The sequence below is a fragment of the Stegostoma tigrinum genome, chromosome 31 (genome assembly GCF_030684315.1).
Source record: "Stegostoma tigrinum isolate sSteTig4 chromosome 31, sSteTig4.hap1, whole genome shotgun sequence".
Taxonomy (NCBI): domain Eukaryota; kingdom Metazoa; phylum Chordata; class Chondrichthyes; order Orectolobiformes; family Stegostomatidae; genus Stegostoma; species Stegostoma tigrinum.
The window spans coordinates 35,800,233-35,813,798 of NC_081384.1; the positions used below are offsets into that span (position 1 = coordinate 35,800,233).

The following is a 13,566-nucleotide window of genomic DNA, read 5'->3' on the forward strand; positions in this document are numbered from 1 at the left end:
TAGTTCACTTTCTTGCTTCTTCTCATATGAAACCTAGCGGATCTCTTGCAACCTGCCATTTGGCAGGTTTGCTATGAGTTATTATTAATTGAAGTAAAATTTGCTCGGTCAAATACATGTCAAAAAAGTGCATCTAAAATGATAACCCAGTGACTAGTAAATCTATTCATTTGTTGTACCAGAAGTTAAAAACATAGAATCTCAGGTAAAGGGTATTTATATAAAATAGCCATCAAACTACTCAAAATGGGTTGTTCAGTGGGGTCAAGAATAATATATTGATCAAATAATTTCTAACAATGAAAATGTAGCATCAAGGTCACCCACAAGAGGCCACTGAACCCCTCAAGCTCGGTCAACCATTCCATTAGACCATGATTGATCTGTACCTCAAGCCCATTTACCCTCCTTTACTCCATGTCCCTCAATACCCCTACTTGAGCCAAACCCTACTTTTGAAAGCTGCAGTAGACTTGTGATGAATGTTTATAATAAATTAGAATTTGGGGACTTGGGTTCTAAAGTAGAGGTAAATGGCTTTTTGGTTTTAGAGTTCTTTCGAGGCTTTTTTTGCCAAGGGCCAGAATAGTGGGTCAGAACTGCCTTTCCAAAAAGAATGATGTAACTTAATTTAAAAGTCTTGCTGGAGTAATTGAGATAACAAGGTGTAGAGCTGGATGAATACAGCTGGTCAAGCAGCATCATAGGAGCAGGAAGGCTGAGGTTTCGGCCTAGACCCTTCATCACCTGAAACGTCAGAAACTATCGAAGAGGTGGAACGGCTTCCCAGGTATTGAGTGGGGAGCCTGCTGTGGCAGCCGCAGATCGCCCCCACAGCCCCACAAGAGGGTCAATAGGGTAAACGAGAACTAGGTTACTGGGATGAGGCACCTGGGTGCTACACAAGTGGCAAGGAGATGGGAGAGGAGAAGGGTATTGATTAGACAGAGGGCAGGAGGCCCAACTCACAACACAGGATCCACTTACAAAGGTGAAACTACTTGGAGATGACCTACAGCCAATGCCACAGACTCTCTGGGCACGTGGTCAGTAATTTCCATGAACTTGTGCCAAGGATCTTGCCACACTAGTCAGCCCTGCCAGTGGCCATCAAAGTCACTTTATCCTTGAACGTCTTCACTTCTGGCTCCTTCGGCTTGGCTGTGGACCTTGATGGAACCTCACCATGGTTATCACTGAGTCACTCCATGTAGATCAGGACGCCATGAGTCTGGACTCTGTGATATTGCAAATATATCGCAGCTGTGGGAAGAACAGTGATGATGGGCTACACTGGAGCAAGCACAATGGGCTACACGGTGGCTCAATGGTTAGCACTACTGTCTCACAGCACCAGGGACCCGGATTCGATCCCACCTTTGGCCAACTGTCTGTAAGGAGTTTGCATGTTCTCCCCGTTTCTGAGTGGGTTTCCTTCAGATGCTGCGGTTTCCTCCCACAGTCCAAACATGTGCACGCTAGGTTGATTGGCTGTGCTAAGATGCCCATAGTGTCCAGGGATGTTTAGGTTAGCTGGGAACTGCAGGGGCAGGGTAGGGGTAGGGGTAGAGGTAGAGGTACGGGTCTAGATGGAATGCTCTTCGGGGGGGGGCAGTGTGGACTTTAAAGGGAGGCAGTGGCCTCATGGTATTATTGCTGGACTGATCATCCAGAGGCCCAGATAATGTTCTGGGGACCCGGGTTCAAATCCTACCATGGCAGATGGTGGAATTTGAATTCAATAAATATCTGAAATTAAGAATCTAATGATGACCGTGACTCCATTGTCGATTGCCAGAAAAATCTATCTGTTTCACTAATGCCCTTTAGGGAAGGAAACTGCCATCTTTGCCTGATCTGGTTTACATGTGACTCCAGACCCACAGCAATGTGGTTGACTCTTAACTGCCCTCTGGGCAATTAGGGATGAGCAATAAATGCTGCCCTCGCCAGTGATGACCTCAACCTGTAAGTGAGATTAAAAAAAAACCTGTTGGGCCGAATGGCCTATTTCCATACTGTAGAGATTCGGTGATTCTGTCTTCTCACCATACACTGTGCCTATTGCCATATGTCTGCCTAGTCACATGCATGTGGCGTTGGCCGTGATGCAACCACCTTGCATGGGTCAACAGTGTCAGGCCTGCCTCCCTTGACGGAGAGCGTTCTATTCCTTCCAAGGAAATGTAGCTATCTCCACTCATTTCCACTGATGTGGTAGCCTTTCTTGTCCCACTACACTTGTGAATTGGCTGGCAACCTAGGGGATATGTGGCACCCATCCTGCAGAGGTTGTTAAGATTGTTGTGGTACTCCAGTCAGGCTCACTGGAAGCCGCTACAACTGCTGTGATCACAACCAATTTTGCATGGCTAGCTATGGATGTCTCTTCCCTTTCTCCACCACACCAGAGCAACTTGCAGAGAACTGTCACTGAATTGCGCAGCCACCCAGGATGCTGCTTCTGCCATACCCACGTCTGTATTTCTTCAGTGGAATGCCTCTGAGGATGGTGGAGGAGCTTTGCTAGAATCTTAGAGGTGGGAGATTGGAGGATGGGTGCAGGGATGATTGCTACAGCAGAGGACGTTTTGGTGGCCTCCAAGGATGGTGTCAGCAGCTCCTTACACATCAGGTGATGATTAGACATTGCCTTGAAGCCAACTTTAGCCATTAATTGGTTGGCTGATGTGAGATCTTAATGGGAATCAGAGAGGGGAGACTTTCTCACTCGTTTTTGGTTCCAACATCACATTCCCACCAGGTCTCATAAAATTCCAGCCAGAAGGTTGTAGAGTAATACAACACTGGACACAAACTTTGGTCCATCATGCCTGGGATAGCTCTGTGAGAGTGCTATCCATTTAGCTTCACAATCCTGGTTCTTTCCAAGATTTTGCACTGTTTCCTTTTCAAGCATTTATGCTCTTGATTAATTTTCCATCCTTTAGGCAATATTTTCTAAATCACGATAATTTTCCTTAATCTCCTGCCTACTTATTTTGTCAATTATCTTAAATCTGTATCCGCTCATTACTGACCCTCCTTACAGTGGAAACAGTTTGTCCTTTTTGATTCTATTAAAGCTCCTCATCATTTTAAACATCTTCACTAAATCTTCCCTTAACCTTCTCTGCAAGTGCCTTATCCTGCAGGAGTAGCATCCCTAACTCTGAGGAAGGATCACCGGACCCGAAACGTTAACTCTTTTTTCCTTCACAGATGCTACCAGACCTGCTGAGCTTTTCCAGCAACTTCTGTTTTTGTTCCTGATTTACAGCGTCCACAGTTCTTTCTGTTTTTATCTAGACCATCAAGGTTTGGATTCAAGTTCTATTCTCCCTAGAATATAGGTCTGAACATGTTGATTTTTTGCCATCTTCTGTGCCAGCTTCTTTGGTGTCTGCACGTAATTAGAACCACTGTAGTAAATAAATTGAGTCACTTAAGCATTTTGATGAAGTTTGATCATCAGGAGCCTGACCCTTGTTTGATTTAGGCCTTAGCGGAAACTTGTGGTAAGCTTGATGTTAACTGAAGCTACAAACAGAATCTAACAACCTCCTGCAGTAGACAGGGGAACAACAGATTTTCAGCACATTTCAGTCAAACCTCAGGTAACTCAGCACCACAACAAATACAGATGAGGAAAGCCCTTTTTACTTGCATAAAATGCTAACAACTTCTGCACTCCAACTTAATTCCTTGAAGTGGAATATTTTTGGAGGAAGCTGAGGCAATAATATAAAGATAAATGTAAGTTTCCTATTACTTCGTGTCTTCTGATGAAGTCACCTCCCATCACAATGAAATAACACATTTTCTCCAGACTGCCTTCATTTTTTTATACATCCAGAAGTGCACTTATACATAACTGAACAGTTTTTGTTCACCCCTCCCCCTGCCAATCATCAAGTCGCAACCGTGCTTTTCCAACTAACCACCATCAATAAATCACCCATGTTTTCCAATTGATTCTTTTACATGCAAAGCCCATTAAAAGCAAATGCAGGCCATCAAATGTGAGGAAGAGGCGGGGAGCAAGGGAGGGACCTTAAACAAAATGAAATGGAAGGGGAGATAAAGCACTTCACCTGTGTGTCCAATTCATTGCGAGTTAGACTTCCTTCATTACTCCATTAATTACCTGTCTCCCAGGCAGAACCTGGTGACCCAGTGACCTGGTCCCTGGAGTTCCAGTCAAACAACGTCACTCTAGCTTTTCTACTCCAATTCCAAACTAGTTCTGCTTCTTCTTGTCTGTTGCTGTTCCATAGATCCATGTGGCACATGCTGTGTGCCAAATCTCACATGTAGATCCTGGCACACAGACTACTGGCACTTTTTCATTATATCACACACTGTAGCAGTGGCTGTGGCCAATAGCACACAAATTGCCTTTGTAAACTCCTGCTGATAGGTGTAAAACATAGGCCAAATAGTCTTGTGAACTTACACTGTTCTAATCAATTCTTCTATTGTCCCATAGGAGCTGTTGTGAAAGAACCAGAGAACACTGAAGGTACGTTGTGTTTTATTACAGTGTGAAATAGCAACAGAGGAATATTGTGATAGGAACATTGGAACTGAAGTAGGCCATACAGGTCTGTTTGTTTCCTGCTAATCTAGCTTCATCTGAATTTTTATTTATTACTTTACCAACTTCATTCTCAGGAAGAGATACACAGTTTGATGACTGTCAGAAATACCTTCAAAATGTATTGATGCATTCAATTCATGTGTTTTATCTTCACTTGTTGCATTCTCCTGTTTGTTATGTCCTTAATGATTTCTGACTTCAGCTTTTCAACTTCATTCATTGAGGTTCATATTCCTAGCTTTTCAGCTGTAAAATCGCTACAAAATTTGAACCAAACAGCCATAAAGAACGTATGTGTATACAGTGTGTTACACTAAATTGGGACGTGCGTCCTGGCTGAGGCACGATGTAAATGGGAGGAGGCTAAACTTGGTGGAGTTCAGTGTTCTCGGACGATTAGGAGAAGTGAAGCCATTGAGGGATTTGAGAAAAAAGATGAGTATTTTAAAATGCCACCAGTGTCAGAGCAGGAGCTAATTTAGATCAGGGAGCACCGGAGGATGGACAGAGTCGTCTTAGGATACATATTTGGATGAGCTCAAATTTAAAGATAGGGCAACCTGGGAACCCAGCTTGCCACAGAGATCACTGCAATTGTCAAGTATTGAGGCACTGATATAAAGACCTAAAGAGAATTACAGCAACAAATCTATGAGTTGAGGCAGAGATCTGGGTGCTTTGTGGAAGCAGAAGTAGGTAGTTTGGTGATGGAAAGCATATGTGGTTATAAGTTTAGCTCAGAGCCACATTGCCTGTCAAGGTTGTAAATGATGTGGCTCCATCTCAGACACTGACTGGGCTGGAGTGGGGAGATGGAGTATGGATGGAGGAAGAGAGGGGAGTTGATGGTCTTGGAATGAAATAGACGGGACTGAAAGAGATGGCCAGATTTTCCGAGTTGAGCTGATTCCAAAGGCCATAAAAACGATAGTTAGAATTCCACCACAGGTGCAGGATAAAGATGCAGCTAACAAACTCACATCCTGCATTGCTCGCCTGCAGTGTTAGGCACCTTGTACCATGGAGCTCACTTGCTTCTCAAGGACGCTTGGTTCACGGCCATAGATGTGCTTTGGAAACATTTTGAAAGGTATATTTGAAAGGTCTTATCCATGTTCCCTACATCTACTCAGTTTATAGGTGTACTGAATCAAAGAACCGTACAGTGACAGTTGCAAGTCTTGAGATGTTTCTAGAAAAAAAACACCCATTCAGAAATTTGCTTTCAAAAATCGACCATTAATGCCAAGCTTATAGAACATAGGTCATTACAGCACAGTACAGGCCCTTCGGCCTTCGATGTTGTGCCGACCTGTCATACCAATCTGAAGCCCATCTAACCTACACTATTCCATGTACGTCCATATGCTTGTCCAATGACAACTTAAATGTACTTAAAGTTGGCGAATCTACTACCGTTGCAGGCATAGCGTTCCATTCCCTGACTACTCTGAGTAAAGAAACTACCTCTGACATCTGTCCTATATCTTTCACCCCTCAATTTAAAGCTATGCCCCCTCGTGCTCGCCGTCACCATCCTAGGAAAAAGGCTCTCCCTATCCACCCTATCTAACCCTCTGAATATTTTTGATGTTTCAATTAAGTCACCTCCCAACCTTCTTCTCTCTCATGAAAACAGCCTCAAGTCCCTCAGCCTTTCCTCGTAAGACCTTCCCTCCATACCAGGCAACATCCTAGTAAATCTCCTCTGCACCCTTTCCAAAGCTTCCACATCCTTCTTATAATGCGGTGACCAGAACTGTACACAATACTCCAAGTGCGGCCGCACCAGAGTTTTGTACAGCTGCAGCATAACCTCATGGTTCCGGAACTCGATCCCTCTATTAATAAAAGCTAAAACACTGAATGCCTTAGCAAGTTTTGAGAAGATTTGTAGCTCAGGTTGAGGTTCTGGATGTGAGTTTGCTCGCTGAGCATGAAGGTTAGTTTTCAGACGTTTCGTCACTTTTTTTTTAATTTGAAAAAATATACTTTATTCATAGAATTTATACACCTACCCGGTCATGCAAGCGGCTCCGGGTTACCCAGGGGGTACGTACACTAACTAAAGGAAGAAACAAAACAAGGAAAAAAAAAACAAAGCAAAGAAAATACCCCGGCAGTTGTCTCCCCGCACAGTCCCCGTTGGCCCCCTGACAAGTTGGGGAAGGCGCCAGTTACCAGATAGGGCCCTTGTTTCTATTCTGGACGAGGGGTTTCATACGGTGGTATTTCCCCACCGTGCCTTGGCGGCGGCTGCCCCAAGCTTTCGCACATCCCTCACCACATAGTCCTGGACCTTGCAGTGCACCAGTCTGCAACACTCGGTCGGGGTCAGTTCTTTCATTTGGCAGACCAGTAAGTTGCGGGCAGACCAAAGAGCATCTTTCACCACATTGATGGTCCTCCAGGCGCAGTTGATGTTGGTCGCAGTGTGCGTCCCGGGAAACAGCCCGTAGAGCACGGAGTCCCCCGTCACGGAGCTGCTCGGGACGAACCTAGACAAATACCACTGCATCCCCCACACGACGGGATCCACCCTCTTTTCCCGAAGGGTCTTGAGGATACTACGTGCTGACCACTGCCTGACGGCCTTGTGGTCAAAGGTGTTTCCTTTCAAAACTACTAGGAGCGTTTCGTGGCAACGAGGCCAGGCCCATCCTTCGCAACACCGGGGACAGGTAGAACCTCAGTAAATAGTGACACTTGGCATTTGCGTACTGAGGATCTAAGCACAGCTTGATGCAGCCGCACACAAAGGTAGCCATCAGGGCGACGGTGGCGTTCAGTACTTCCTTTCCCCCATTTTCCAGGTCTTTGTACATGGTGTCCCTGCAGACCCGGTCCATCCTCGACCCCCAAATGAAGTGGAAGATGGCCCGGGTGACCGCAGCAGCCCAGGTCCAGGGAATAGGCCAGGCCTGCGCCACATACAACAGTACCGAAAGCCCCTCGCACCTGACAACCAGGTTCTTGCCCGCGATGGAGAGGGACCGGAGCGTCCACCTGCCCAGCTTCTGCTTCAGTTTGGTGATACGCTCCTCCCAAGTCTTAGTACACGCCCCAGCTCCACCGAACCAAACACCCAGCACCTTCAGGTAGTCTGTCCTGACGATGAAGGGGATGAAGGAGCGGTCATCCCAGTTCCCGAAGAACATGGCCTCGCTCTTACCCCTGTTGACTTTGGCACCCGAGGCCAGTTCAAACTGGCCGCAGATGTCCAATAGTCTACTCACCGACCGACGATCGGTGCAGAAGACGGCGACATCGTCCATGTACAGGGAGGTCTTGACCTGAAGGCCTCCGCTGCCTGGGATAGTCACGCCCTTCAGGCTCACGTCCTTCCTAATGGATGCGGCGAAGGGCTCCACACAGCACACAAACAAGGCAGGAGAGAGCGGGCAGCCCTGCCTGACTCCAGATCTGACAGAAAAACTGTCCGATTCCCACCCGTTGATCAAGACTGCGCTAACGATGTTGGTGTAGAGCAGCCGATTCCAATTGCGGATGCCCTCCCCAAACCCCAATTTGGAGAGGACGTCCCTCATGTAAGCATGAGAGACCCTGTCGAAGGCCTTCTCCTGGTCCAGGCTGACGAGGCAGGTGTCCACCCACCTGTCCTGTACGTAGGCAATCATATCCCTGATGAGCGCAAGGCTCTCAGCGATCTTCCTGCCTGGCACAGCACAGGTTTGGTCAGGGTGAATCACCGACTCCAGGACAGACCTGACCCGGTTGGCTATGACCTTGACCAGGATTTTGTAGTCCACGTTCAATAGTGAAATGGGACACCAATTCTTAATTTCTTCCCTCTCCCCCTTCCTCTTGTAAATGAGGGTGATGTTGCCCTTCCTCATGGACCTGCATATTCCCCCTGCCTGAAGCGCACTATCGTACACGTCCTGGCCGACCAGGTCCCACAGAGTGGAATACAGCTGGACCGGTAAACCATCGCTCCTGGGAGTCTTATTCCTCTCCAAGAACTTTAGGGCTGTGGTCAGCTCGTCCAGGGATATCGGCCAGTCCAGCCACTCCCTCATGCCGTCGCCTAAGACCTCCGTGATAGACGACAGGAACGACTCGGAGGCCGTGCTGTCCGTGGGCTTCTCATCTTACAGTCCGGCATCGAAGGATCTGCTGATCCTCAAAATGTCGGGCCAAGACGACATCACCGAGCCATCATCCTCCTTCAGCCGGCTAAGCACAGAACTCTCTTTGTGCACCTTCTGAAAGAAGAAACGCGAGCACATCTCGTCCTGCTCCACGGAGCGGACCCTGGACCAGAAGATTATCCTGGAGGACTCTGCGGCGAAGAGTGAGGCTTGCTGGCCCCTCGCCTCGCGAGGTCCTCTGTGACATTAGCCCCCATCAACTGCAGAAGGAGCAGGTTCTGCACCCTTTTCTGGAGTTGCGACAACTTTCCCCGCCTCTCTCTCGCCTTCCAAACACCCTTGAGGACAAAGAACCTCTTGATGTTCTCCTTCACTGTCTCCCACCAGTCGCCCAGAGACTCAAAGAGGGGTTTCACGGTTCTCCAACTGGTGTATTCCCTCTTAAGCTCCTCGACATTCTCTGGGGTCAACATAGTCGTGTTGTGCTTCCACGTCCCCTTGCCAGCCGGCTGGTTGTCCTGTAAGTGACAGTCGGCCAGCAGGAGGCAGTGGTCAGAGAAGAACACCGGCTCGACGCCGGTGGACCAGACCGAGAACGCCCATGACACAAACAGGAAGTCTACCCTTGAGTGGATAGACCCGCCTGGCCGCGACCAGGTGTATCTCCGCTGCGCTCCGTCTGCAGGGGTGCTGAGGACGTCGAGCAGCTTGCCATCCTTCACCGTGCCCATCAGGAATCTGGGCGTGATGTCCAGTTGACTCCCCCAACCTGCTGTCCCCACGCCGGATCTTCCATCTGCATCGATGATGCAGTTGAAGTCTCCGCCTAGGATGACCGGCCTGGACGTAGCCAGCAGGGGTGGAAGCCGCTGCAGGACGTCCAACCGCTCACTCCGTACCGCTGGGGCGTACACGTTGATCAGCCTCAGGGGAGCGTTCCTGTAGGTGATGTCAGCCACTAGGAAGCGCCCCCCCACCACCTCCTGAACTTGAGAGATGGTGAAGTTGCGCCCCTGCAGCAGAATAGCCAGGCCCGAGGAGCGACAGTCGTTACTCCCCGACCAGATCGAAGGCCCACAGGTCCAGGCGCTGGACCATTTCCCGTACCTGCCGAGGTGCGGTATCCCGCACTCCTGCAGAAACAGGAGGTCCGCCTTGATGGTGGTCAGGTAGGCCAACGTGGACACACATCTCGCGGTGGACTTGACGCTGCGCACATTAACGCTCGCAATTCGTACCCCCATTGTGGGCAGTGACTCCAGTACCCTCCCCAAGTCCAAGGTCCAGCCCCTCCATCTGTCCCTTCATGCTCATTGCCCGGGCGAACTGCTGGACGCTCTCTGGGCCCAGGAAACCTTCCGGGCGGCACTCCGCTGTCAGGGGTACGGAGGCAGGAGAGTCCGGCTCTGGGTCAGGTTGAGGGCACGTTGTTTCCTGCTGCTCGCCTGCGGGTTCCAGGGAGCCCTCCAGGGCCCCAGCGGCACGTGGCTGGGTGTCGGAGGGAACCTCAGGATACCTCCCGTCCCCTGGAAGCGGGGTGCTGCTTTCCTTCTCAGTGGAAGTCTTCAGCTTCTGCTTTGGGCGGGCCTCCTCCAAATCCCCCTCGTCAGAGGAGCTGTTATAGCCCCCCTGTCTTTTCCCACCTGATGGTTGCGGTGCCTGGGCCCGCTGGCGCGCCTTCCTCCTTGCTTTCTGGATCGTCGTCCACTCCCCTGGGTCACCTGTCGCCGCCTCTATTGTCTCCGGGTTGTTGGGGGGGACGGGGGAGCGGAGTCTGCAGGGGCGCTTTGCTGGCCTCGGGTCCATCCTGCGGGGCTGGGCCCTCCTGCACGACCTGGCCCTCCTGCACATTAGGGGAGTCCTTGCAGGGCCCTGGTGCCTTCCTCTTGTCTGGGGGGCTTGCCCCGCATTGCCCCTGCCGGCAACCTGGGCGTAGGTGGTCCCCCGCCGCGGGCATGCCCTATAGAGGTGGCCCGCTTCCCCGCAAAGGTAGCAGCTTTTTTCTTGTGGGCAATCCTTTGCAAGGTATCCCTCCTCCCTGCAGTTCTTGCCGTCCTTGCAGTCAGCCGCCACGTGACCTGACTTTAGGTTGCCCTGCGTAGGTCAGGTAGCCCTTGCTCCCACCACTCGCGAAGCTGAACGGTGGGTGTACAATGTTCCTGTCCGCGCCCATTCTCAGCGTCACCTTCACCTGCCTCTTACTGGTCCAGATGCCGAAGGGGTCCATGATGTTCGTTAGGTCCCCTTCCACCTTCACGTACCTTCCAAGGAAGGTCAGGACATCAACTGCTGGCACATGCGGGTTGTACATGTGTACAGTCACCATACGGCTCCTCTGTGCTGGCATCACAAACAGCGGGACAGCGGTCAATACAGAGAGGGGGCCCTCACCTCCTTTCTCCTTGAAAACCTCCAGGAAGCACTTGCAAAGCTTGGCACTCCTGAAGGTCACACCGTAAAAACCTCCTCCGGGGAAATCCTGCAGGCAGTAAATGTCCGCAGCAGCGAACCCACAACAGTCCAACAGGACCCTCTTCACGAAGAAGGTGCGGTCCACAGGTGCACCTTCATCCACCTTCTTCACGGAAACACGGATGGTGTTCTGGACCCCCTGACCTGGGCACAAGCACTCGCCGCAGCCATCGTTGCAGGTTGGCTGCTCCCCGATCCAGCGTTAGGCCGAAGCCAGCATTAAGATCCACCGGTTGCAAGGGTGCACAGCCAAACCAACGTCTTCCTTCCAGCTCCAACTCAGTCGCGCTCTCCTCTTCTCGGTCCACAAAAGAGTGGGTCTTTATTTTGTTCCAGATGTAAGCTGGTTCACTGAGCTGGAATGTTTGTTCCCAGATGTTTCGTCACCATTCTAGGTAACATCATCAGTGAGCCTCCGATGAAGCGCTGGTGTTATGTCCCACTTTCTGTTTATCTGTTTAGGTTTCCTTGGGTTGGTGATGCCATTTCCTGTGTTGGTGATGTCATTTCCTGTTCTTTTTCTCAGAGGATGGTGGATCCTTCTGTATGCCGTCTTAACAACCCTGTCAACCTGGGTGGCAACTTTCAAGGATCTGTGTACATGGACACCGAGATCTCTCTGCTCATCTACACTACCAAGAATCTTACCATGAGCCCAGTACTTTGCATTCCGGTTACTCCTACCAAAGTGCATCACCTCACACTTGTCTGCATTAAACTCCATTTGCCACCTCTCAGTCCAGCTTTGCAGCTTATCTATGTCTCTCTGTAACCTACAACATCCTTCGTCGCTATCCACAGGTCCACCGACCTTGGTGTCGTCTGCAAATTTACTAACCCATCCTTCTACGCCCTCATCCAGGTCATTTATAAAAATGACAAACAGCAGTGGACCCAACACTGACCCTTGCGTACACCACTAGTAACTGGTCTCCAGGATGAACATTTCTCATCAACTACCACCCTCTGTCTTCTTTCAACAAGCCAGTTTCTGATCAAACTGCTATATTTCCCACAATTCCATTCCTCCGCATTTTGTACAATAGCCTACTGTGGGGAACCTTATCAAACGCCTTGCTGAAATCCATATACACCACATCAACCGGTTTACTCTCATCTACCCGTATATAGAGTACCATTATAGAGTACCAGTCAGACACTGCCTTTTACAGTGTCAATAAAATAATCTTTATCCCTCTTTACATTTCTTAATCTTGTCCAAATAACCATATAGATATGGGGAAAAATGGATCACAGAAAGGATAATGTATTATAACCTCAGAAATTAACCAAAGCTTTTTGAACCAGCAACATGAAGGAATGGGAATAAAGTTCCAAGTTGGGATGGTGTATGACATAGAGGGGAATTTGCACCTCGTGATATTTCTATGCCCCTACTGAACTTCTCTAATGACCTGAGATGTTAACTCTCCTTTACGCTCGTTGCATATTGCCTAATTCATTGAGTATTTCCAGCATTTTTTGTTTTCAGTTTCGTCTTGGTAATCTTCAGAGTACATTTTGCTTTGGATTACATGGCTGATGCAAACTGAATCAATGCCTTCTCTTCCCAGATGCTGCAAGCAACCAGTGGTTCCAATTCCAGGATGCTGAGTACAAGTTCTTTGAGCATCTCTCCACCTGGCCCCAAGCCCAGAGAATCTGTACTTGGTTCAAAGCGGAACTGGCATCCATTCACAGTCAGGAAGAGCTGACCTTCCTGGGACAGACTCTACAGAAGGTAGGACTGATCTAATGTATCCCAGAACATTGTGGGACATAAGGGAGGAAATTGCGAGACCCTTTGCGGAAATATTTGCATCATCTATAAGAACGGGTGAGGTGCCTGATGACTAGAGGGTGGCTAATGTTGTACCTTAGTTTAAGAAAGGCTGTAAGGAGAAACCGGGGAACTATAGACCTGTGGGCCTGATTTTGGTCAAGGGTAAATTATTGGAGAGAATTTTAAAAGATAGAATTTATGGACATTTGGAAAGGCAAAAATTGATTAGGGATAGTGAACATGGTTTTGAGTGAGGAAAATCGTGTCTCACAAACTTGATTGACTTTTTTGAGACAGTTACCAAAAATATTGATGAGAGTAGGGCTTTACTTGGGCTTCAGTAAAGCCTTTGACATGGATCCACATGGTAGACTAATTCATAAAGTTAGGTCACATGGGATTCAGGATGCGCTTTCCAATTGGATACATAATTGGCTTAATGGCAGGAGACAGAGAGTGGTGGTGGAGGATTGCTTTCCAGATTGGAGGCCAGTGGTGTTCTACAGGGATTGGTTCTGTGTCCTCTTTTATAATTCATATAAATTATTTGGATGAGAATATAGAAGATATGATTAGTAAGTTTGCAGACAGCAACAAAA

At 48.8% G+C, this 13,566-nt stretch overlaps 1 protein-coding gene across 1 annotated transcript in view; it reads left to right on the top strand.

The window, feature by feature from the left end:
• mrc2 (mannose receptor, C type 2) overlaps nt 1-13,566 on the top strand; it is a 248,976-nt gene that overhangs the window by 184,539 nt on the left and 50,871 nt on the right. The window contains exons 16-17 of the mRNA XM_048560554.2: nt 4,490-4,522; nt 12,759-12,925. Coding sequence (XP_048416511.1) covers nt 4,490-4,522; nt 12,759-12,925 — 200 coding nt within the window. The remainder of the gene's footprint in view (nt 1-4,489; nt 4,523-12,758; nt 12,926-13,566) is intronic.